We start from the raw sequence: 26742 nt of genomic DNA on the forward strand, positions 1-26742 counted from the left end.
AGGCAAATTCCTTTCCACAAAGAAGAACTTCATGATAAGACAGGTTAAATGTAAATATTCATTCTTTTGCAAAAGTTTGCACACTGCACGATCACAGTCCGATTCCTGTAAACGCTGTAAAGGGATGAATAAGAAGGGAAACAGTTCGGATTGAGCAAATTGTTTGAGAACATCTCCTCCCCCATTCCCCGATGTTGAGGCAAACATGTGGGAAGGATCAGCATACCCCACCCCGTTACTCTTGTGTGTGCAGCTGAACGGAAGCAGCACCGAGCCTTTTCAGCTCCTTCTGCTCTCTTCAGCTAACAGATCAGGACAGAGACAGGACTCGCTGGTGCTAACATGGCAACTGTAAAAACTCTGCTTTGGCTGGGACTCTCTCTGTCTGCCTTCGGCGTAACCACTGCAGGTAAAACACACAGCACATGATCGGCAGACAGACAGACAGACAGACAGACAGACAGAGGCGACTGGTGTGAGACATTTTAAATAGACACCAGTGTCCTTCAAACACAGCAGGCTCTATTTCATCTGATAGAGAACACAGACAGAAGAGTTAAGCATCTTACACAGGACTTAAAGTTTCATGCTAGGTATTATGATACAGTAAAATGTCCAACAATTATAGATTAAGACATGTTCTGAAATATTGCAGAGAATCTGATAGAAATGTAGAATATTTAGAAAGTAGCAGTGGTACGGTCTCGTTGGTTTCTGGTCACATTTGAAAGAAAACTGCATTTTCATTCTTACTCATCTAGCTTTCCATCAGGTTTTGCTCTCACTGACTGCTTATGCAAAATTCAATATTGGTTGTTTGCTAATTTTCTTAAATTAAACAGTGACAAACTGAGATTCGTCTGGTAGGAACACGTACCGTTGTGTAATAATGTGATATTCATCGCCTCACCTCTCCTTCCTGTACTCTGAGATGCTCCTTCTCGCTTACTGTCATCATGCCATCTGCTCATCTGACCCCCTCTGGGCTTCAGAGCTTTGCCCCTCATCTTTAGCTCTCCCACCACCATGTTTGAAATATTGATTCTCTCTCCATCTGAAAACTCTGTTGTACTGACTTTTAATTCTACGACATCTTCCAGCTTTCATTTGATCCATACTGTGACTTGTAATTGAATTGCTTGTATTGTAAACTTGAGTGTTTTGAAAGGCGTCTGTGAGTAAATGTATTAGTAATGGAGACTCATTAACCTTCCCATGAGGGTGTCTACGGCGCACAGATGTGAGGATTTTCTAAATATGCTGAACTAAACAAAATCTTCCACTACAGTTTTTAACAGATGTATTCGCTTTATGTTTAACTTTCTGTTATGTAAAACTCTCATTTTTGACCTTTGCTGACTCGCTGACTTTAATTTGGTTCTGATCATGAAGATGTTGAGGGAGTTGTCATCATTTTCTCAGCTTAAATAAATAAAATAAATGGTTTATTAAGATCCTTTATTCAACTCAGTTATTGTAAAATAAAAACAAAAACCCAAAGAAAACAGGAAGCAGGAGTCATGGAAAACTGAAAATACTGACGATGTTTTATTTCGTTCACAGATGTGAACTCCGCACCCAGAGCTCAACATGTGCACTGGGTGTCTCTGGACTTCACCACACATCTTCGCTGGAGTGTGACACCCTCTGACTACACATACACTGTCAGGTTCTCTGGGTGAGTCACACACACACACACACACACTGAATGCCTAACCCTGACACGTAGCCTAAACCTAACCTAAAGCCACATTTTGACCCTCAAAGACGCCTTTAAACTCGTGGGTATTTTGAGGCTCCTCCTCCTCAGTTTGTGGAGGAGGTAGAGTCATTGTTGGGCTTTACTGACCAGTGAGGCTTTTTTCTTTGACCAAGAGAGATCTTCTGAGATGTGCACACCCAGGAACTTGGTGCAGCTCGCCCTCTCCACAGCAGCACCATTGATGGTTAGTGAAGCGTACACGGTGTGAGCTCTCCTGAAGTCTACGATGATCTCCTTAATCTTCTCCACATTCAGGGAAAGGTTGTTGTCACTGCACCACTATTAACTCCTTTAGTAACTTAACTCTGGTAGTAGGTCTCATCGTTGTCGCTGATGTGACCTACAGTTGTGTTGTCTGCAAATCTGATGAAGAGGCTGTGTGATGATGTGACGTGATTATTTGCAGCCAGCAGGTTGTAATGCAGCCTTCAGTAATAGTAATAATCACACAGCAATAGCACATCGAAGACACTGAAGTGTTCCTTTAGGTCGGAGTCTTTGACGCTGACAGCAGCGTGGTTGCTGGATGTAAGATAAGATAAGAGATAAGATAGAACTTTATTAATCCCTCGGGTAGGTTCCTCTGGGAAATTTGTTTTCCAAAAAGCACAGCACCGACAGAAGTTACAGAGTCAAGAATATTATATATATATATATATATATATATATATATATATATATATATACACACACACACACACACATATATAAATACAAAGACATATATAGATAAAATATACAAAGGGGATAAATAGAATAAATAGGAATAAAAATAAAAATAAAAATACAAGTGAATTGCACATTTCAAGTATGATTGTTAACAAAAAGTATTGCACAAAGGTATTACACAGTGAAGTGGAGAGGAACTACAGCTTAGTTGTCCCCCCTCCTTTGTCCTCCTGTCTCCCCTCCCTCTCCCCTCCAGAGAGGAGTTAAACAGTCTGATGGCGTGTGGGACAAAGGAGTTTTTAAGTCTGTTGGTTCTTGTCTTTGGGAGAAGCAACCTGTCACTGAACAGACTCTTCTGGTTGTTTATGGCCGTGTGCAGAGGATGCCCAGCATCGTCCATAATGTCCAGCAGTTTCTTTAGTGTCCTTTTCTCTGCCACTGTCACCAGAGTGTCCAGCTTCATGCCGACCACAGAGCCAGCCTTCCTGATCAGTTTTTCCAGCCTGGATGATCCTTCTTTGCTGTGCTGCTCCCCCAGCACACCACAGCATAGAACAGTACTCCAGCAACCACCGACTGGTAAAACATCCTCAGGAGCTTCCTGCAGATGTTAAAAGACCTCAGCCTCCTGAGGAAGTACAGTCGGCTTTGGCCTTTTTTATACAGGTGCTCTGTGTTGCATGACCAGTCCAGTTTATTGTCCACCCACAGCCCGAGGTACTTGTACTTGTTGACCACCTCCACCTCCTCCCCCTCTATCTGAACCGGCAGTGGACCTGGATGTATTCCAGTACCCGTATTCAGCGTTTGTATGCTGGAGGTGTTGCTGCTGTCTCCCTGTCAGGAAATCCAGCAGCCAGTTACAGAGCGAGGCGCTGATCGCCAGCTGATCCAGTTTGTGTCTGAGCTCCTGTGGAATGATCTTGTTGAATGTTGAACTGAAGTTTATGAACAGCATCCTGATACATGAGGCTCTAGTGTCCAGGTGTGTGAGGGCTGAGTGAAGGCCCGTTCACATTGCATTATCGGTCAAGCAGTTTGACGGGTGAACTGAAATGGATCCAGATGTTTTTGGTTTCCCACAGTGTGTAAATCATGGCAATCCTCCTGGCACAACAGTGTACACCACGGCTATGAAGTCAGTTGGGCCAGATTTTAAAACCAAGGAATATATCTGGGCCTGATATTGTTTAGCAGCCAGTAAGCAGCAGATCACCATAAGTTTCAAACCAACACAAATGTATTGAAAAAAAGTTGTTTATTATTTTTTTCTCTTTTAAATCTTGTGACATTTCACACACGCACACAAAAAACATATAAATGAGCTACAGCTGAAGAGAGCCTGCGCTAGTAGCAATACTTTTTTTATTCACATTTGAAATAAAAAATATATATATTTGGACAATTCCCTTTCAAAATAAAGTTCATACTTTTGTGACCCAGACACATCTTAAAGTGCATTTAACAGAACAATCAATCCTATCAAAGCTGTCAGTGCACAAACCCGTAGCAGTAACACATATGAACACAACATTTACTGCTGCACACTGAAGGAATACAGGTTTGTTCTAAATCAACAGTATGCAAGTCTACAGTAACCTGACATTTTTTCTGAACAAGAGCTGCAACGTTTGGCTCGTAAGTGTCAGTGCACCTTTGAAGGCAATAGTGAAGCATGTTGTCAGTCAGTGAGCAACGAGAGCTGCTTTTTGTTGCATTCATGTGCGAAAAGCTTGATTCACATGTGTACATCAACCCAAACATACTGAAGATTACGACTGATACTTTCTTAATGTTAGGGAACTGGTGTGTATTGACATCGGTCCAAAGATCCGTTGGTGCAAACGTCTTCTTCCCCTCGTCAGTGGAAGGGATCACTTCCTTAAGTCCCCTTCTGTTAAAACACTAAATGAGTCTCTGGCAAAACTCATCACCTTTGTGCGTAAAGTCCATCCAATCGACCAGAAAACTTCTCTTTCAAAGGTTCAGCCTGGCTTGGAGTGCACGCATCTGTTCCACGAGCTCGGTGTCAGTTTTGCCTCTGCCTTGTAGTCACACATTAAGTCATTCATGTTTTGAATATGTTGCTCAGAAAGCAGACACTGGCCATAAAGCTGTTCTCCTCGTGCAATTCAAATGTGTTTCTGCTTTTTGTTTGCCTGCTGTTGCAGAGGAAAGTTGTGATCTCCTCTTTGAGATCACAGAAATGCTCCGGTGCCCTGCCTTTGGACAGCCCCCTGACATCATGGTGCAATAACAGGTCATGGTGCTCAGCACACATTTCTGAGAGCAGCATGTGGAACAAGCAGTGCTGGAGGCTTTAATTACTTGTAGCCATCACACTGTCCATTGTTGTTTTGAGCTCCGTGCTTAGCTTTGCACACAACACCATCTGCTGCAATAAAGGTTTGAGGTGCAACAGCCAAACCGCTCACTTTTCCTGCCATGGATGAAGCCCCGTCTGTCACAAGGTGGCTGTAGCTCAGGTGGTAGAGTGGGTCATCTACTCACTGGAAGGGTGGTGGTTCGATCCCAGGCTACAGCCTACATACCAAATATCCTTGGGCAAGATATTAACCCCATGTTGCCCTCCGATGCATCCATCGGAGTGATAGAAGCACTAAAACCTTAGATAAAGTGCTTGTGTGAATGGGTAAAGCGCTTTGAGTGCTCAGTGAGAGTGGAAAAGCGCTTTATAAAAACCAGCCCATTTACAAGCATACAGACATGCTGTCTTCAACAAAAGCTGAAATCTTCTCAAAGATTATCTCACCAGTTGTGTGGTTTATTTATGTTACTCTGCGTTTCTGCCACAGGCAGGGCCCGTCGGAGGCTGTGGCCCTTTGAACAGGTTTGGTGTACACTATATTACTCTGGTTGAGCTGTGGGACCAGATCGTTGGGGCGGACCAATTGTTGGCGCAGTATGTTTTGGGGTTTGAAAGCCACAGAGACACAGTGTTTAGAACATGGGTCTCAAACTTGCGGCCCGGGGGCCACTTGCGGCCCACGTCACCCCTACTTCTGGCCCATATATTGACATGAAGAAATATAACGCAATTTGTCTCTTGAAGTTACTTTTTTGTTAGGGAGGATTTGTTTGTTGTTCAGTGCAAAGTTAAACTAAGTTCTTTAAAATGCAAAAAAATTATTTAATATGAAAGCAATACGAGCAGAGAGTACAAACGTACGTCTGCATTTTTATTTTGTTAAATATGAACAAAGTTATAGAATAGAATAGAATAATTTTTTTTGCATATGAAGCCGGAGGAGTTGTACTTACATCTTATGCCATCAGCTTGTCCTCGGTCACAGTTTCCTTCCACATATAGCTTTGCAAAAACTGCATAAAAAGCACTTGCAGCAACAAAAACATAATATTCCAGAAACAGGCTTTGCCGATCCGATCAGCTGTTCATAACACTTCCTACGTTGGATTAGACGTCAGCGCGAACTATCACATGTCCGCCATGACCTGCCCGAAACCGGAAGTGACGTCATTTTCGCGGAAATGTAGTTTTTTACCATCAGGGCCTCATGAGCCTATACTGGTGTTTTTAAAAGTTATGTTTGACTTTATGACTTTCTGTGTGGTTTCTGGGATGCTTAGGACTCATATTGCACTGCTGGAAATAGTTTATTTTGATGCACATGCTGCTTTTTTGCAAATTTGCATTATAATATTTATTTTTGTTTTTCCTGCAGTGTATAAAAATTGGTGTATTTCAAAAATAAAACTATGAAGACACTCAAAATAAATTTCCTGTGGTGGGAAACTATTTTGTGCAACTTTGTATTTACAGTTTTGAGGGATAAGCCTCTTAAATTTCTCTAACTAGAAATATATGTTAAAAAACAAAAACGATTTTCAATTTTTTTGTAGTTTATTGCACTTTTTTGCAATTTATATAATTACTATGCACTTAATGCAGACATATTATTAAAATCTGGTCTATAACAGTTGTATTGATGTATAGCAACTTGAAATGCTCCCAAAAATGGCTCCACAGCATGTAAACATATAATATAAGCTCTGGCGGACTTGGTTCTATGGTAGGTCTTAAAGGTTTAAGAGTTAGGGGAAAAACATTTGCAGTTTTACCTTGTTATACAATATTTAAAATTAAGCCTCAGCCATTCTCCTGACACATGTGGGATAGCTAACGGTTTCTGCTTAGGCAGCAGTTGTCCCGTGGATTACCTGGTCAATTCTTTACCAGCCATCCCAGCTTTGGTCCTAAATTGACACAACACTGTGTTAGTTTCTAATGAACATCTTTAACAAGATCATACAACTCATGGGGTTCAATGGGAAGTCAAGGTGGCAAGGGAGAGAGCCCCACGAGCTGGGAAGACTACTTAAATATTTCAAGTGTCGTGCATCTGTCATCGAGGAAGAACACCTAGAGCCTAAAGAAAGAGTTCACACCTGCAGACTGTCACAGTGATAGAGTGATTCAAATAAATAACTGAAAAAGTGAATTAACCTTGATGTATTGCTTGCATATATCATGAGTACAGGAGGAAATATTTGCTTGCCTAAAAACACAATCCAGACATGTCAAGCTGAACATTTCAATGGAGTTTTAAAAACTGTGTTCATGTCAGAATGACAGTAACTGCTGTGTGACTTGCAGTGACGATGCTGACTGGGTAGAAAGTCCTAATTGTATCCAAATATCAGCATCAGAATGTGACCTGACACAGTCCCTAAACGCCTCGGATAGGTAAGAACAACACTTCCATCACCCTTAAACACATCTGGTTTACATCAAGCTTACTCTATACTCTTACTTTTGAGTCTTTTCTTATTGTCAGCAATATTTGTGCTCTGTGATTTTACTCAAGAAAAGTTATATGTACACTACCAGTCAAACGTTTGGACACACCTTCTCATTTAATTGTTTTTCTTTATGTTTACTTTACAAATTAAATCATATGAAGCAACATATATGGAATTATGTAGCAAGAAAAAAACATTGATAAACACCCTTTTGCTCTGTTGACAGAGCTGCAAACCCTCGGCCTTCTCTCAGTGAGCTTCATGATGTCGTCACCTGAAATGGTTTTGCTTCACAGGTGTGACTTGTCGGGAGTAATTTGTGGAATTTCTTGCCATTTTTATGGGATTGGGAGCATCAGTTGTGTTGTGCAGAAATCAGGTTGGCAGAATGAGGGCAGAAAGGTCAACAAGTTCTCATCATCTCCTCCTTCAAGTCTGTTGGAAAACCATTTCAGGTGACGACCTCACGAAGCTCATCGACAGAATGACAAGCGTGCGCGAAGCAGTAATCGAGGCAAAGCGCGGCTACTATGAAGAATTTAAAATACATCTTTTGAGTTGTTTCACACTTTGTTGTTTACTACATAACTCTATATGTGTTCATTCATAGTTTTGATGCCTTCAGTGAGAATCTACAATGTAAATACTAGGGGTGGGGGAAAAATTGATACTGTGTAGCATGGTGATATTTTGTTTGCTAATAATGTATGGATACAGGGACAGCAGAAATCGATATTTTGTTACAAAAAGGTTTTTGTGCTCTGACTTCAGAGCATGTTGATCCTTTTTCTGAGCAAGAATCCTGACATTCCTTCACTGTCCAAATGTGTTTAACTTGTTTTTGGCAGCAATAAACATGACAGTTTACTTATTTTAATTTAAGACATGTTTTATTTTAATTAAGTTTAAAACTTTTTTATTTAATGTAAAATTATATTTTGTTTTAATTGACTTTCAAACTCTTCAGTTGCTGAAGGGGCTGCATAGTTTTCATAAACTGCATAGTTCAGAATAGCTATAATTGTACCAGATGGTTGATTCAGTTAAGTTGGACTAGACTGTAATACAAACCGTTCAGTTTGTCAACAATAAAACTGAAATGAGAGAAAGACTGAGTGTGAGACTTTGATATTAGAGAAAATGAATATTGATAAAGTTTACCTTTATGTACAGAATCTGAATATCGCAAAATATTAAAAAAAAAATTGCAATAATATCGTGGGATGTATGGTGATTCCCACCTCTAGTAAATAGTCATGAAAATAAAGAAAAATGACTGAATGAGAAGCTGTGTCCAAACGTTTGACTCGTAATGTATCATGTAAGTGCAGATGAATGTGCCTCCAAAGCAGATGTATTCTTTTTGTCCCTATTTCACAGGGTCTACTCTGCTGATGTTCTAACAGAAATCACGGACATGGACTATGAACTCCCTCACACTCAATCTTCCAAGTTCAATCCCTATAGAGAGAGTAGGTTATATATGACACACACACACAAATGTTTAGCAGAGCACCCATCCACTCAAAAACTCACTCACTCTAGTAATGATGTTGTAAACTAACTGAACTGACTTTTAGCGCATGAATCAACCTTTGCATGCAGTCTCAGCATAACTGTTGGCTGGTCCTGTCCCCAGGTAACATCAGCGCTGTGAATTTCACTGTGAAGCCATTGGATGACAGAAGAGTAATAGTGAACATCACTGATCCTTTGACCTCCATTTATTATCGTAAGAAGCAACTCAGCATCAGAGACATTTTGAAAAAAGATCTTAATTATAAGATCCGCTACTACAAGTCTGGAAGCACAGGAAAGGTAATCTGATGTTAACACTAAAAGTGAAATGAGTGAAATTATGTTGTTAAGCTGAAAAAATTATACCTTTGTCATGTAATTCTGTTAGTGCTCCACGTTAGGCTTGCTCACACGACAAATATGGGCTAGCAATGGGCCTTACTATGGGTCCCTCTCTGCTTAGTGTGGTCAGCCCATCCTATAGGCACCCACATAGTGGTTAGTTAGTTAGTTAGTTAGTAACAAGTTCATCTGGGCCTTTAGATTCAGGGCCTATGGCTAGTTTCATTCAACACTGGTCAGTATTACCAATGTAATTGGACATCTTCTAAAAATCCAGAACTGCAGCTCTAAGAATTTGAAATAAAGAACAACATTTGTGTGTGTAGGCTAGCTGTTTTCTGCTGTGCCTGGTCTTACCATCAGTCAAATGTTACCCCTGTTACCCCTTAGAGAGATGAGATATCAGACTCAAGTATCAAAGTGATACCGGGGCTGGATGAAGGACAGAGTTACTGCTTCATGGTGGCAGCGTTCATCAGATCCAGACCCAAAGCCACTCAGCAGGGATCCTGGAGCCTGCAGCAGTGCACAGAAGGATCCCAGGACCAAGGTACACATGTTCTACATGCAACTCTGTAAACTATTTCAGCTTTGGTGAATACATGCTGAAATTTGTTATTAGTTGTTTCAATTGCAGTTTCTTCCTCATTAAGTACTCAGTAATAAACAACCAGTGTATTTCAGCATTAGAGGGAGAGTGCTGCCCCCTGCTGGAAATTGAGACGCCTTCATTTGGTATTTTGTCAGATTTGATTTGATTCCATTGGCTTTATAGTATAGTTGTTAACACTTGGAGCCTCAACAGCTCAAGATTAGGAGGAGGCACACCCAGCCTCAGTGGGTCATAAGCCAGTGTACTCCGAGTGCTGTATAAACAGGAGGGCGTTGAACATCTGTGCCAAATATGTGGAGTCATCCACTGTGACAACGTTCTCAGACAGAAGGAACTGGCTGACAGGATGTGATTTAAGTTTAATGTCACTCAGGATATTGTTGTCACAGAATTCAGTAACTATCATCAACATCTGCAGTCTTAAACAATAAGGAGCGTGTAGGTGGTAACACTGATTGTCTACATTTCCTGTGGGGTAGAGCGGGTCATGTAGTAATCAGAAGGTTCATGGTTTGATCCCTGGCTGCTCCAGCATGCATACCAAACTATCCTCGGGCACGATACTGATTTATATAAAGTGCTTTTCTACTCCCCCAGACCACTCAAAGTGCAACATGCCACATTCACTTCTATGCTTTTCAGCACTTCCTAGCTAAGACTCACACACATTAGCTGTGTCCCAATTCAGGGTCTGCACGCTTGAAGTACGCATTTTAAGTGCGATTACGTCACCGCCACGCGACGACGGCTGTCCCAATTCGAAGTGTACTTCAAATGCATACTCCAAATGCGCCGTCGATTTCCCCAAATATCAAGCGTGGTCCGGTGCACGCTTCGTGGTCCCATATATCCCACAATTCATAGCGCGGCGGTGGGTGTGGATAATTTTGCCGCAAAATACGGCAGAAGGGAGCGGCAGAAGAGTGGACTGTCAAAAGTAAGTACTGAATATGACGTCACTTATTTATGTGCGAATGTTTAATAATGAAGAACATTAAAACATTGCTGTTGGCCACATGTTGGCAGAGTTGTGTGACACTAGTGATGTTTGTACTTATAGCGTTAACTTGGTTGTAAAGCCTTATATATATATATATATATATATATATATATATATATATATATATATATATATATATATATATATATATATATATCTCATAATAATCTGACAATAACTATAATATTGTCCATATTATATTTACATTACCACAGTGAGATGATTTTAGTCTCATGAACAACATCAGCTAATTGTTATTTACTAGCTAATCTTAAATGACTGTTCGGTACAGAAATGAAGCCCAACAATCATGTTTTACGGTCCTGTGGTCTCAGCCTCAGATACTCAGCTAATCAAAGTGATGTCATGACAAAAATGATTGACCAACAAAACATTTTTCTCCTTCATTTCTGTCAAACAAAGCTGTATGTAACGTTTCTCGCGGTTAGTATCATGGTTGCTAGGCAACCTGAACAGCGCGACGAAGGCTAGACCGTCCCATTTCACAAGCCTCTCACTTCCGCACTTCTTGTATTTATAGTACGCACCGTCCGTAGTACGCGTAGTGCACGTACTTCAAGCGTGCAGACCCTGAATTGGGACACAGCCATTCATACTCCAGTAGATGCATCGGAGAGCAGCTCGGGGTCAGCATCTTACCCAAGGATACTTGTAGACGGGATCGAACCACCAACCTTCTGATTAGTATATGACCTGCTCTGCCTCCTCAGCTACAGTTGTTCTTGATGCATGAGTGTGAATATTAGATAGAAAGCACTTAGACAAAGAAAAGATGTGTGTGTGTGTGAATGAGGCATGTTGTATAAAGCACTTTGAGTGCTCAGGTAGTCTATTTAACAGTGACCCTTGTTCTTTCTGCAGATTTGAGTGTTGGAGCATGGGTTGGTGTAGGCTTCATCATGTTAACAGTCCTCATCGTCATCGTCACGGTGACCGTCCTCTGCTGTCGCCAGAGAAACAAAACTCTGCAAACGTCTCAGTCATCAGCACCAGTGTAAAGTGCTTGGGTTAAGTTTGCTCTCTGAAACCAAGTTTACACTGTAACCTTGGTTCTATTTCTTTATTTCATATTCAAGGTCTTTATTTGGTTGACACTGAAAGTGAAAGACTTTTTCACATTCACCAGTGTTTGTCCTTTCATTTGTGCCATCATCGGGTACATCAGGAAAACCAGTCTGCTACATCAAAGTCATGATACGGCATCATGTATTAGCTTGTTTTTCGGCGGAACCTGCGTCCAACTCAATTTTAGTTTGCATGGAGCTCATTGGCTGTAGAGTAATTTTCATTAAACAACATTTCTTTTTCTAAAGTAACTGAAATATATCCTTAAGTCACAATCACAGTTTATCTGTAATCTTCATTTATAAAACATGTTTAAATGGTTTAAGATTATAGAAAAAGCAAATAGTTTGAATAGCCTTTCCTTTCACGTCATGTCTGCGTGGGTTCTCTCTGGGTACTCTGACAGTTTAAAGACATGAAGTTATTGGGGTTAAGTTTGGTGAATCTAAATTGCCCATACGTGTGAATAGTTGTCTGTCTCATTTCTCCTTGTAAAACCTTACACCGTGGTTAGGCTCTTGCCAACTGTGATCCTGAAATGGTTAAGTAGAAGAAGATGGACGAACAGCTGGTAATTGAAGCTGTGAAGTTCGTTTTGATGTCATATCTGCATCAGCTTGATGTGCTGTTTCGTCAGCAGTTACTTAGGAAGACTTTCCAACATATTTGTGTGTCTGAGCCAAATCGTTTGCCTTTTTCTTCTTTTTGACCCATTATGTTTCAGATTTGAATGTCCAGGTCTTATAATTCACCACTGGTGGTTAGTGAACACAGTGGATTATTTAGCAGCTATTTTCTCACGAGTGGGGGGAGACAAAGGGTCCATGAATTATTCTATTTGTATATAAATAGTGTTAAATAAAAGCTGAAGATTACTTTGCTACTTTTATCTCATCTTGTTGTTTTCATCGATCATTCAGATCCCAAATGTAGCAGAAACATTGATTTCATACTTCTGCCAACAGCCACTGCTGCTGGGCCGTCCTGAATCCATTGTACTCATTTTCAGTAAACAAAGACTGGTGTTGGGCCCAGCTGGCCGGCCCCAGCACCAGGAATTCAACGCTTTCTATGCTGGAGCCATGTGTCAGTGCTACAGCAGAATGGGCTGAACAGAAGAGCTCCATCCTTGTCTTTGAAATTGTCTGTGAATTGCCTCAGAACAGGAAAAAAGAGGATAATTGTGACACATAGTCTTTGATTTATGAATATCTGAAGGTAAAAATGTTACAAATATGAAACAATTCTTTCTTACAAAGCACAATTAATAAAACATCTTTTCCAAATTCTTTATCAATCCAATCTTTTCCTTTCACTACGCACCTCTTTACCCCACATCTGGTGCTGGCTCATGACTGCCCTTCCCAGAGCCCGGTCTTGCTGGAGGTTTCCTCCTGTTAAAAAGGGATTGTGTCCAAATTAATGGGCTGCATCCTCCTGAGGACCCGGCCTTCGCGGTCTACGTGGGCCGGGTCCTCAGAAGGTCGGGTTGGCCGGAAGTAAACGGCTGTGAAATTGGACGGTCTAGCCTTCTGATTAGCGTCACCGCTGTCTCAGTGGAGTTTAATAAACTCGGCCGTCTGCTCCTTGCTATCTAAAATATAACAGGACACTGGCGTAAACTCTCGACCGTCTCATACTTCTGTTTAATGTTTAGTCAGCTGTGTGAAAATCCCGTAGGAACCCACCCGGGGGATTAATAAAGTTTTATTTTATCGAATCTAATAACTTTAACCTCAGCCAAACCGTTTTACTCACGAACAAACAAAACACTGAAAAAAGCCCAACAATAACATTTTAGATTATCTAAGTGACTTATATATTATGTTTAACCCGAGCAGCGAAAGTCCGCGGTGATCTGAAAATGATGTGCCGGGTGTTGTGCCGTTCTCGGCCGCATCAGTGACCCTCGAGCTCCCGGCGAGCTATTGAGCTGGTGGGTAACAGACATCTCCGAAAACGTCGAAGCACTTTTGCAAATATGTGATATCTTGATAAACTGAGCAGATATTTGATGTTTACACAGCTACTTTCTCACCTGAAAATATGTTAAAAGTTTATTTTGTGACCCAGAAAGATTAGTATGAGTAATTTTAAAACTTAGTAGCGGCCGCCATTGTTGGAAACTGGAGTTTGGCTGGACTATGAATTCTGGGATATGGTAGGCCACGAAGGACACACCCGACCCATCCTTCAAATTCGAGGAAAAGGAGGACGCATTTCTTGGCTGCATTCAGAGGAGTCTACGAATTTGGACAGCCTTCGGCGCGTCGCTGTGATGTAATCGGTCTACAAATGCGGCCTCAGGAGGAAGCAGCCATGAATTTGGACACGATGAGGGAGTTCCTTTTTCCCACCATTGCCAAGTGCTGACTCACAGGCTCATCTGATAGTTCTCGCTTTGTATCGGTAGCAGGAACAGACAATAGAGATGGAAAAGCTTGCAGATGACTTTTATTTCTTAGTTTTTTTCATCACACATTTAAGACACCAAATTGCACATTAGACATAAATGAATCATCATCACAATAAACCATGGCTGCATCATGACAAAACGCAGAATTTCTTCTGAATATGCTGTCCTTCGACCATGGCTTCGGAGCACGTACATATACATCGTAGAAAACACTTCATTCAACGCTGCAAAGAATGAAAAGCTCCACAGGGAACTTGATGTGTGCCTCTCTGAACAGTAGCTCTGCCAATGCTTTGGCTAATATTCTTATCCTGTGTGGGTAATAAAAGCAGCTGCTAAAATGAATATATAGATATTTTAAATCAGAGATATGGACGGCTGTCTGTGTTTATAATAAAACTGATTGCAGAGTCATTTTTAGTGTGCGCTACATGTGTCTATGTACAGTGATGCATTTTTGCTTTTTTTGGATGTTACCTTGGCAATCGATTAAAACATACTTTAGCCCTGGAGAGTGGCAGTCTGCTGAGATTTTCTCCTGACATGTGGATAATTTGCGGGGAATTCTGCTTACTCTAATTCTGCTTAGCATCTTTTTATGAAACTGTCACACTTCATTTGTACCAGTAGCAGTTTTTAATGAAAGATGTCGTAGCTTATTGGGAGAGTAAAAAACAAAACATGGTTTAAGCAGGACGACGGCTCCACCTGCAGATACTTAAGATACTTAAACTCTACTGATAAATGTTTCTTGCTAAATGATGTTATTGACTGATAGTCCAAACATGGAGATACATATTAATATGTATCTCCATGAGACTATCAGGACTGAGATCCATTCTCCAGGCGGAGAAGAAAACCGTAGAGAGATCTGTTCAAAGTGGTCAGTAAAGCTTCTACCACCTTGAGATTTATCACTACTGTTATTCACAAATGCATTTTAGAACAATACCCTCATGTTTGCAGATATTCTTCTTTTTAAGTTTTCACATTGTGAGGACGACATTATTTTGACTGCATCATTCAATTTTTCAAACTCAGAAACTGACTTTCATTTTTATTTGACATGGGCAGCTGTGACACCAATATTTGAGGTAAGTTTATATGCATAACTACAAAAATCTACACACATCCACACAAGAATTTACGGAGCCCCGCAGGGGACATGGGAGAAAAAAAAAAAATTAAGACGGACTTTTGCGAGATCTTGCAAAACAAACTCGGGATCTCGCAAAAAAAACTCGGGCGCCCTTTCTCAATTCTCAAGTACGCGAGTACATACTCGCGTTCTCGACGAGTACGTACTCGCCGAGAACGCACGGGAGTACGGACTCGCCGAGAACGCGAGCACGGACTCGCGATTTGTACAATTGGAACATCAGCGTACTTGATGATGTCACAGGTCCGGAGTTTTTACTGCCGTCCTTAATTTAACTGTGATTAATATGTTATGAAGCTGAACTTTAATCACAGCCAAACCGGTTTACTCAGGAACAAATAAAACACTGAAATAAACCAAACATTAACATTTAGAAGTGATCTAAGTGACTTATATATCATGTTTAACCTCAGTAGTGAAATCTCTATTAATAAAAATAGTGTACAACGATGTGCCGGGAGTCCGCTGTTCTCGCCAGCTGTAATAATCCTCAACCTCGCTGTCTGCTATGGAGCTGGCGGGTCACAGACGTCTCCGAAAACGTCGGAGCTCGTTTGGAAATATATGATATCTTGATAAATCGAGCAGATATTTGAAGTTTACACAGCTGCATTCTCGCTTGAAAAGAACTTAAAAGTTTATTTTGTGACCCAGAAAGAGTAATATTTAAAAGTTTTTAGCCCCGCTCGTCCGCCATTGCCGCGTTTGAGTTTTGGACGAAATGCATTCTGGGATATTTAGCTGTACCAAGTCCACACAAGTCACCACCGATGCATGCTCGATAAAACAGGCGGAGCGAGAACACATCCGGGACTTTTTCGCGTTCTCGGCTTGATGCGTACTTCGAATTGGAACAGTACTTGGTCTCCGACTGATGACGTATCACGAGTACACGAGAACGCAAGTACGCACAAGTACGCATATTGAGAAAGGCCCGGGATCTCGCAAAAGTTTTGCGAGATCTCGCAAAACAAACTCGGGATCTCGCAAAACTTTTGCAAAACTTTTGCAAAACTTTTGCGAGATCTTGCAAAAGTTTTAGCCGCATTCTTCCCATTAGCTCGAAGCTAATGGGAGGTCGAGACCTACTACTACGGGAAAGCGGTGTTCCGGGAGGAACCAGCGTCCGAAGAATGCGGCTAAAACGTTTGCGAGATCTCACAAAAGTTTTGCGAGATCCCGAGTTTGTTTTGCAAGATCTCGCAAAACTTTTGCGAGATCCCGAGTTTGTTTTGCGAGATCTCGCAAAACTTTTGCGAGATCTCGCAAAAGTCCGTCTTAATTTTTTTTTCTCCCATGTCCTCTGCGGGGCTCCGTAAGAATTAGGGCAGCTTCTGGGCCAAAGATGAATGAATAACAAATGAACAGCTAGCACACTGTGGAGCTCCAGCTTTGCTATTTTATTACACCACAAAAAGACATTTTGAGCAAACCTGCTTTTTATCACATGAGAGACAATGCTGCACCATCTTAAATCACATGTTACTGGTTGTAATGATGCATGCTTGTGTATGTGTGAGACTACTTTATATGGAATATGCTTAACTGTAAGCACATCATGGTACGATGCACTCTCATCCGCCAGTACAACCACTGGTGGATGAGTCGGGGGGCGGCAGTCAGACAGGAAACTGCTGTTGAAGCTTCCAGCGGGCAGCTTAGGTTTACAGTCTATTAGCTTGAGACAGCATAGATTTAGCTTTCTGAAAAAGATAATCCAGTTGTCTGCAGCAGACCATGCTCAATACGTCACAGTTTCTGTGGTGTAGTAACAGGCTGGCAGTGTGCAAACTGTTATTTTAGTGTTGTGTATGTAACTAATTATGCTCCAAAATGCAACAAATGAACAACATAAGTCTTCTAAATGTTCTGTTTTCTTTACACATGATTGCACATTTGAAAACAAAGCAAATACATGGAGCACTGTGCTTGTATATGAAGTGTTGTGATTCACGCTAGTAGATTTGTCCAACACGGTTTAGATTTTGCCAATAACTTGATACTAAATGACACAGAAACACACATTAGATCTAAATATCCTTTAAAGGTGTGCACCCTCACATTATGCTGCACCCACATGGTTTCCATGGACAAAAGACCAAAATGCATAGGAAAACTGCAAAACGCACGTCAATAATGTCTCGATGCATGCCATGCATATGGTACTCATGGCCATTGATCAGTGGTCTTTGATGAATGGTCATGACAGTTTGCATATTAATGATCCAGGAACTGATCTCTCAGCCCATTGGTCCTTCACTGGTGCTAGTTTCACTCATTGTGCAAATGTACTGTTTATAAGGTTGGGGAAACCTGCAGTCAGCTGAGACTGAAGACGTCACTGGATGAGTGACGAAACATTTCTCCCACTGAAAACGTCCAGATGAACAGAATGCACTTTTGGGACACATCAGTAATCGTTTAACTGGAAGTAAGAACTTTGAATATAAGGTAAGGTGACGATTGCTGGTCTTCGGGGTCTCGCTGACTCTTTTATATTAAATTAGCTCTGGCTCTGTTTAAAATGATTAGACCCTTGATGTTAACTCGTGAACCAGCTCGTGTTTTCTTCCATTTTCAATGGAACCGTTCTAGTTATTCAGTGGAAGCATCTCGTTTGAAGCAGGTGTCTTTGCTATATGATGTGTACCATTGTACAAGCAAAAGAAAATGCGAGTTCATGTACATATCTACAAATATGAAAGTCATGGAATACTTGCTTCATGGTAAAAGAGTGAGGTAGGCTGAACTGAGCTTTGTGTGAACTGAATCAGTGCCATGTAAAGGTAGACTTACACTCATGATGTTTGTACTACCATGTAAAAACAAATCAGTTTTGAATTTGATGGCAGCAGCATGTTTCAAAGAAGCTAGGATGGGGCAGCAAAAGACTGAAAAAGTAAGTGACGCAAAAAAGAAACATTTTATACGTAATTAGGCTAACTGGTGACAGGTCAGTAACAGGACTGGGGAAAAAGAGAACATCTGAGAGAGAGAGAGATCTGCAAAAAAGTGCTTCAACAACATTTTAGAGCAATTTCAGAGTAATGTTCCTCAACAAATAGTAAAGACTGTGAAAATCTCATCATCCAAAGTTCAGAAGATTCAAAGAATCTGGAGAAATCTGTGCATGAGGGACCAGGCTGAAAATCAACATTAGATGCAGCTGATCTTCAGGTCCTCAAGCAGACATGATGCTGTTATGAAATCAGTGCATGGGCTTACGAACACTTCCATCACTGTCTGTGAACACAGCTCACTGTGCCATCATCTCTGGACCAAAGCTCATTTAAAACTGAAGCAGAGTGAAGAAATTTTAATTTGAAATTGGAAAACATGGACACTGCGTCTTCCAGACGATCCGACTTGCTGTCAGTGCTCAGTTCAAAAACCTGAATTTGTGATGGTGTGGCAGTGCGTTAGTGCCTCTGGAGTTGGCAGTTTTAGAGCAGCATATACTCCCATCCAGATTGTGTTTCATGGAAAGCCTTCATAGTAGAAGAGTCCTTGCTGTTACCAGCTGGTGGAGCATCATAAAGTAAAAATATCTATCAGACAAGAATGGGACAGCATTCCTCTCCCAGTCTACAGAGTGGGAAGCACGACCCTGTTTCTGAGATGTGCTGCTGCCATCAAATTAAAATATTACATATTTCTCTTATAATGATATGTTTTCTCCGTTTAAACATTTGATATGCTTTCTGCGTTCTATCATGAATAAAGAATTCTGTTTTATTTTACATTTTACACAGCATGCAAACTTTTTGGAGTTGTACTTCAGGTTGGCTCAGGAGGAAGATGATTTCATCCTCCCGTCTGCAAGTTGAAATAACACTGAACCCCAAGTTCAATGTGTATGTGACTGTTAGAGAAAAGCTCTCAGGTGTAGAAGAAAAGTGCTTGTGTGAATGTGAGTGCAGATGGTTAAATGATGCTTGCAGTAGAACAGGCTTTGGGTGCTCAGAGGAATAAATGAACTGGTTACACTGATGCTCTGCTACCATACCAGTAAATATCATGAACTTGTTAAAAAGCAGTTGTGCGTGTGACCTCGTGTGGGTACAATCAAAAGGAATAACAGTGTTTTATATATAATTAGATATCTAATATAACCTGAAAATGATATAACAGTGTCGAAGAGGTCTCTGGGAGTGATTAACCTACAGAACGTGATCAGCTCACAGATTTCTGTTTTGTACTTTGGCTGTGGCGTCACTGTTAGTTCGGACTACTTTAGTCTGATCACAGTAAACTTATCAGACCTGTGGAAGAAACTGCCGGATGGGCAGCGTAACAGCGGCACCGGTGCCGGACCCACTCCACATTTACCCCCGCTGTGTCCTGGTTCCACGCTTCCTAAGCAAAGATGTTTACACCAATGAAACGCTCAGATCTGTCTTACCACTGTAAATCTGCTCGACTTTGTGTGCGCCATTCACAAATGAAAACATATCTTAATTACTTCATAAAGTTTCACTGGCAGTGCTATAAAAAGATGAGTACTAACAGGGGATTAATTAGCAGTAACATTTGAGTTTAAAAAAAGATCACTGGATATATTGTGCAGTTTGTCTTTTCGTGACACAAGTTAAATATGTGTAATAAAGAAAATAGGTATTGTTTTTAAAGCTTAACAATAAACTTGTCTCTTTTCTCTGCTGGACAGAAAAAACTGCTTTCTGAAAGTTACATACAGTACTTCTGCACTGGTGTCTTTAAATATCAGCAGTAGTAAAATTAATTACATTACGAGGGAGAGACAAAAATACAAGAGCTTAATACTGATGACAACGGGAGAAGGCAATAGTCTTTCCACATCACTGCTCTTCCACTCAGATGTATCTATCTGTCTCTTGGTGTTGTGTCCCCACCCCAGCGCTCCACTCAAGCTGAGATCTGATCACTAGTAGACGCTCCAGGCTGTGGTTGCCTAGGTGACCTCATGCAATTACATCCCTGTCGAATGTCAGTCACTTCAGTGGCCTCCAACATGAGTAAAGTTCATCCTGGGCTTTTTGCCCAGCGCCACTTGAAGTCAGACAATGTCGCTGACTTTCATTGCTCACCAAACCACACCCACATGTCCTGGGTGGACACAGCTTTACTGCTTTTTTCTTTGTTGCTACCAAACAAAAGAAAGAATTGGCAGCCTGCGCTGTTAGTTAGGTAGTTACGTCTGTAACTACCTAACTAACAGTACACAACCAAAACCCCTGCATAGTTTTTATTTGCAGCATTAGTGTGCAGTATGAAATTGGAACAAAGAATGAAGTGGCCATCTTTTCAGCTACAGTCCAATTATAAACATGGGCGGCATCGCGTCACTACTGAGCGTGCTACACATGTAGCAAAGCACACACCTGACCACAGCCATCAGTCGTGCTTTGTCACTGGTGAAACTGAAGAATCCAGCCTAGAATGGCAGTGAACCACTGCTTCTCTTTAAGGAGCCTCTTAAATGATGTGTGAAAACACTGTTGTGAGCGTGGATATGCGCTCATTGGTAAATCCGACTATAAACTCTCTACAGTTCATATGCAACTTAGATCTAAACTACTAATTGGATAGATAATCTCAAAACCACAACAGCAGATTACATTGTATCATTTATATACAGTTTATCTATTTGAAGTCTTGTAACATATGTCCTAATATTTACTGTATGTCACATCACAAACATGGACATTATTTTCACTTCAGACCAGTCAGGTCTGTCAAAACCTTCTTCAGTTCATCAAATCATAAAAAGACAAGTCAGACAGTCGTTTGCAACCTTGACAGATGTAAATAAATAAACTGGATAAAATCATGTTTCTTAATATAATAATCAGGAAATCTTTTTTATCATTTGGTTCCTGGTCGTTTTTTCATCTTGCCTTCCATTGTTTCTCCTCTGATTAACCTGAACTAATTTACTGTGATAATTAACACCAGAATGAGCTCTTGCTCTTTAGTCATTTTTCCTCCATTGCATTTCCCTTTGTCGTACTTTATTCCTTATCATCTTCACTTCTTGCCTTGTTGTCATCACAGGAACCGTGCTGACACAGTGAACCTCACTTGAATGCTTCATGGTGAGAAATCACTTTAAATCGATGACCTGAGTCTGGGACTGGGCCTTGTCCTTGGCCTAAAACACATGAAAGTAGACGTTTTTAAGTAGATGTTTTTAAGTAGATGTTTTCTTTTTTTATTTTCTATGCACAAAGCAGCTGATAATATATTCATCTAAATTACACTTGTTCGAGAGGCACGTTGACTTTTAACAGTTATTTTAAATAATCATTTGAACTTCAAACAAAATGAAAAAAGATTTTCTTTAAGATAAGTTCTGGAATTTGGTTTCTGGCCATTTTACCTGCCGTTCAGCAGCAGGTAAACCATGTGGTGCAGTGGTGCAAACCATTAGCCAAAGAAACCAGAATTAATGTTCAGTACAAAGAAAAACATGTATGCATGGCACCACAAACCAACAATAAATATATCAACAATTTCTGGCTGTTGGATGGAAACTTTTGGCATATTGTCCAACCCCTACAAGAAATGTTTTTCATCTCAACGTTGTAAGAAGTTTGAAAGGTTTTGGACTTTGGAGCAGTTTAATGGAATAGCTGACTAACAGTACAACTATAATTCTAGCTAGGGATGCAATGATGCGACATTTGAATCAAATATTGGTTCAAAGCCTGGATGGAATATTGGGGAGCCAATTCATAGTCTGACAGTTAAATTGGATCAATCAAGCCAAAAAGATTTTTTTCATGTATTTATCTGATTCTCATTTATTATTTCACAAATAAATACCAACAATCCAGTAAATGTATTCTCTTAGGATTAAGTTAGGTGTTCAAATGGAGCCAGATATACAGTAGTTATGGCCAGTCTCACAATGAGGAAAACGGCTTATTAACACTGATACATTGATGTGTATTAGCAGATAGTCACAAAGTATCAGATCAGAAAAATGTGAATGGTTGCTATTCTACTTCTAACTTTGCTAAAATTACTAAATACCTGGTTCTACTCTTGAGAAATATTTACAGTTGTAATTATTTCAACTCAAAGTTCAAATTTAACACATAACATATTTAAAAAATAAATCCCTAACCCTAACACATTAATGGCGGCTTGAATTATATTAATATTAAATGTTGGGTATTTATTCTTAATCTCCAAGTTCTACAAAATGTCAACAATCATGGGCCAAATAAAAGCAAAAAATAAATAAAGTAAGGGCAGTAAACCTGAAATTAGGATTACACAGGATATATCAAACTAACTGGCCATCGATTTAATGCTATAATAAGTTAAGAAAAATAACGTCCAACTTACCCTGAGAGATGGTCGAGGAGGCCTAACTGGTCGTACTGGCTCTGGTACTGGGTTAGTCTGCCTTCTCTGCAATGGCTCTAGGTCATCAGCTACATCAGGACATCCAATGTATCCTCCAGCCCCAAACACTGAACCGAGATCACCTTCTAAAAGGTTGTGGTGGATCAGGGCAGCAGACGAATTAAGGTCCTGGCTGGCAGACATGCTACTGATGGCCGTGTTTAAAGTACTAGTATTTGTGGTATTCGAGGTGCAGACACTGGGGTTACTGAGCTGCAGTCCCAGCATATTTTCGGATGCCACATCACTATCTGAGCTGTCATTAACAGAACTGACATCGTGTTCTGGTTCCAGAATGCACTGATTGTTTGCTTCAGGCAAAATGTCTGTACTCAACAAGTCCAACCCCTCCTGGTCAGGTAACTCCTGATTTTCCTGAAGTTCCTGCTTATTGTAGCTACCTGAAACTAGCACGCCTTGGTTTTCCTTGCTATTAAAATCCAAAACTTCCTGGTTACCATGGCTATCTAAATCTAACACTTCCTGATTTGTAGGATAGGAGAAGTCCAGGACGTCCTGACTGCCAAAGCTATGAGGTTCCAGCACTTCTTGGTTTTGACAGTCACAAGGTTCAAGTAATTGCTCACCGCTATTATTCCGACAGAGGTCCACAACTTCTTGATTGTTGTGACTACAGAGTTCCAGGACTTGGTTTTTATGGTTAACCACCTCCCTGTTTTCGAGGCTAGATGGTTCCAGCACTTCTTGGTTTCCATTATTACACAAATCTAGAAATTCCTGGTTATTGTGGCTATCATTTTCAAGCACTTCTTGGTTTTCATGGGTATGAGGTTTCAGTATTTCTGGGTTATTATAGCTTGAGAGCTTTCTTTGCTCATTGTTGTCATTGGTACAACGGTCTATTGCATCCTGGTTGTCATGGCCACAGGGATCCAACACTTCCTGGTTCTCTTCTTCAGGGCTCAGCTTAAAGCCATAAGGATCAAAGTCCCGTATCATCTGGGAGGAGGTAATGTCAAACCCGTAGGCATCAAAGTTCAGCTGATGTTGAGAAGAGCAGGGTTCAGGGTCAAAGGTCAGATCATCGTCAGGAGGTTCTGGACTCAACTCATCTTCATCAGGGTCTAAAAGAGTGTGACTAGAATGCTCTGGGCTGAGTTTAAAGCCATATGGGTCAAAGGAAGACTGACTGGTTGGTTCATAGTTCAACTCAAGGCTGTTCTGATGTGAGTCAGGCTGAGTGAAAATGTTCTGGGACTCTAGTGAGTTCTGTGGAACAGCAGGGATTTGGATTTCTTCTTTGATGTCCCTAACCTGTTCTGTTTGCTGACTGCAAGTGACATCACAGGGCAAAGTTTCCTCTCTGTTGCCTGTCCAACCGGGCTCCAACAGGACAGGTTCGCCAACAGCTTGAGTCAAACCACGACACTCACCTAGCAGAAATATACAGTGAGTAGTTAAGAATAGAATTATGACCCTGTTACAAGACCACAATTTTAAGACATTAAGAGTCTGAAATAATACAATATTCAAAGGTTTAAAGTTTATAAAGACAGTTATACTGCTCAAAATTGAACGTAGTCAATGTTCAGAAATGCTGTCAATCCATTTTCACAGAATAAAGATTTGTGATACTAATTTAAATTTTCATCACATGCAACATGTAAAACAATAGGGGGCATATCTTTTCCCCTAAAGGCCTCTGAGTGGGCGCTGTGGACACCCGAGTTTGTGAATGCGATAACTTGAGAACGAGGCGATGTAGGATTTTCAAACTGAAACCATCGGTATCTAAACTTCTCTTAAGTCTGTATCCCAGTGACCTCGACCTCAAGGTCAAGGTCAGAGGTCAAGTTTTCTGAAAATCTTCTAAATGTGATCTAGAATGTTCTAATTTATAGTATAGGTGCATCTACTAAAAATCTCAGATGAGTTTGAATCCTGGTTACCGTCACCTCAAAGCCACATAGGATTTTCACATTCAGGTGTAGGAGGCTGAGGAGCACTGATGGCTGCCGTTTTAGAAAAGAAATTCAGTCTGAAACTTTTTTGTGTAATGGAAATGTGTTCCTAAAGCAGACACCACTTAAGCAGGAAACTGACTTCCAGCATCAGTATATGCACATGCACAGTATCTCACCAAAGTGAGACACATTTTTGTAAATATTTCAGTATATCCTTTCATGGAACAATGCTGATGATATGACACTTTGATAAAGTGTAAAGTAGTCAGTGTACAGCTTGGATAACAGTATAAATTTGCTGTTCCCTCAAAATAACTCAACATACAACCATTAATGTCTAAACTGCTGGCAACAAAAGTGAGTATGCCCCTAAGTGAAAACTGTGCCCAAAGTGTCAATATTTTGTGTGGCCACCATTATTCTCCAACACTGCCTTAACCCTGTTTACTGGAATCCTCTTCCACTCCTCCATGATGACATCATGGATCTGGTGGTTGTTAGAGACCTTTCACTCCTCCACCTTCCATCTAAGGATGGTTCCCTCAATCAACTGTAGTGCCAGCAGCACTCATCCATCCAAACATCCCACCACCACGCTTGACTGTAGGCAAGACACACTTGTCTTTGTACTCCGCCTGGTTGCCGCTACACACCATCTGAACCAAATAAGTTTGTCTTGGAATTGCTGTCCATACAGACACTATTAATGTGTAAATGATTAACTAAAAATCTTGTCAACACAAAGTTCTTTATTTGGAGCACATTTCTACAAGATAAGTTACTGACAAACTGCTTGTGCTTAAAGTGCTTTGGCACTCTTTGGCAATACCGTAGGTAATGTTAAACTTCATCATCACATCAGCCTCCTCTGACGACCTGTTTGCTGCTGCCTGCCACTGAAAGGCAATGGAGAGAGGGGAGACATGGGCAGTGCATTTATTGCAGCATATAATGTGTTTCCTGGATACACTGCTGCTTTTTCAGCATTCAAAGATTGATGGCTCCATGTAAGAGCTGGCTATGAATTTCAGACAGATCAGGCCTTAACTTAACAAAAAAGTTATCAATCGTTCTCATCTTTTCTCATTACCCACAGCTACATCCACTTCTGTCGGGCCTAGGCTGCTCACTAGGGCTGGGTATCATCACTGATTTCTATTATCCATTCGATTCCAATTCACAAGGTCCCGATTCGATTCAATTTAGCCTCAGACAGTCAGAAATATTATAATTCTGATCATTTATCAGTACTGATAAATGTGAGACTTCATCAGAGGTGTGAGCATCACAGCAGATGCCTTTGTGTGAAAGTAACTGAGGATAAAACACAGAAAAACATGAAGGAGATTTTCCTGGCCTGGCTTTTTATAGCAGATAAACTTAAAAATATTTTGCAATATTGCATAATTTTTAATTTAAAAAAATTTCAGTATTGAACAGCAAAAATTAGGCTTTCTAGTTTGCAGCCATTTAAGTCAATAAAAAAAAGGACGGTAGACTGGTGGGTAATAAGCGAATGAAAAATGTAAATGACGATGTTTTTCAAATGTGAAGCGTAGTTTGGATCTTCTTTTGTTGCTGGTTCAGTGAATTTTGGTTGGAGAGAGATAAAACCTGCAGCTCAGAATCTCGCGCAAAAAAGACGTAAACACAGCGCGGACCTGACGCATCAGAATCAGTGAGCTGTCGGCTTTCAGCCCCGACGGCGTGTCCGTGCCCTCGGGTGAGAAAGCTGATTCTGATGCGTCGGGTCTGTGTTTACTTCTTTGTGCAGAATCCGTTTTCCTGCTCTCATTTGCTGTTTGTTGAAATAGTTTTGTGAGTTTTAACCTGAGATTCTGGCGTTTCTGGCAAAATACATTTATATTTGTTATGTTGTAACAAGGATTTGTCCACCAGGGGGCAAACGTTGTTGAGGAGTGGTGTCAGTGTGTGTGGCGCATGCCCCAGTTCAATGTAATAAAGAAGTGACTGTGAGGTCAACATGGTCTCCGGGGTTCCTGAGTTCTAGGATATCACAATATTTAAAAGCTGATTCAGGATTTAATGAATCGATATCGCTTTATTCAAACTACTGA

At 40.7% G+C, this 26742-nt stretch overlaps 2 protein-coding genes across 4 annotated transcripts in view; one reads left to right on the forward strand and one right to left on the reverse strand.

Annotated features, from left to right (window-relative positions):
• The first annotated feature begins 255 nt into the window (after nt 1-255).
• LOC102791571 (tissue factor-like) lies at nt 256-12647 on the forward strand. Its single transcript, XM_087850641.1, has 7 exons — nt 256-409; nt 1564-1678; nt 7068-7157; nt 8594-8685; nt 8853-9031; nt 9464-9623; nt 11569-12647. Exons 1-7 carry the CDS (start codon nt 343-345, stop codon nt 11703-11705), a joined length of 840 nt encoding a protein of 279 aa, XP_087706767.1. The 5' UTR covers nt 256-342; the 3' UTR covers nt 11706-12647.
• Nucleotides 12648-16641: 3994 nt separating this feature from the next.
• The window catches only part of LOC118455461 (uncharacterized), a 40959-nt gene continuing 30858 nt past the window's right edge, over nt 16642-26742 (reverse strand). For all 3 annotated transcript variants that reach the window (XM_087850645.1, XM_087850644.1, XM_087850643.1), the window contains 2 exons: nt 22680-24133; nt 16642-21477 (listed from right to left, as the gene is read on the reverse strand). In XM_087850645.1, coding sequence (XP_087706771.1) covers nt 21430-21477; nt 22680-24133 — 1502 coding nt within the window. In that variant the 3' untranslated portion in view covers nt 16642-21429. The remainder of the gene's footprint in view (nt 21478-22679; nt 24134-26742) is intronic.

The sequence above is a fragment of the Neolamprologus brichardi genome, chromosome 14 (assembly GCF_056152115.1).
Source record: "Neolamprologus brichardi isolate AB-2024 chromosome 14, ASM5615211v1, whole genome shotgun sequence".
Classification (NCBI taxonomy): Eukaryota; Metazoa; Chordata; class Actinopteri; order Cichliformes; family Cichlidae; genus Neolamprologus; species Neolamprologus brichardi.

Coding starts and splice junctions, on each gene's coding strand:
- LOC102791571 (XM_087850641.1), top strand. CDS start 343: ATGGCAACTGTAAAAACTCTGCTTTGGCTGGGACTCTCTCTGTCTGCC. Junction 410..1,563: donor CTTCGGCGTAACCACTGCAG/GTAAAACACACA, acceptor TTTCGTTCACAG/ATGTGAACTCCGCACCCAGA. Junction 8,686..8,852: donor GTTCAATCCCTATAGAGAGA/GTAGGTTATATA, acceptor TCCTGTCCCCAG/GTAACATCAGCGCTGTGAAT.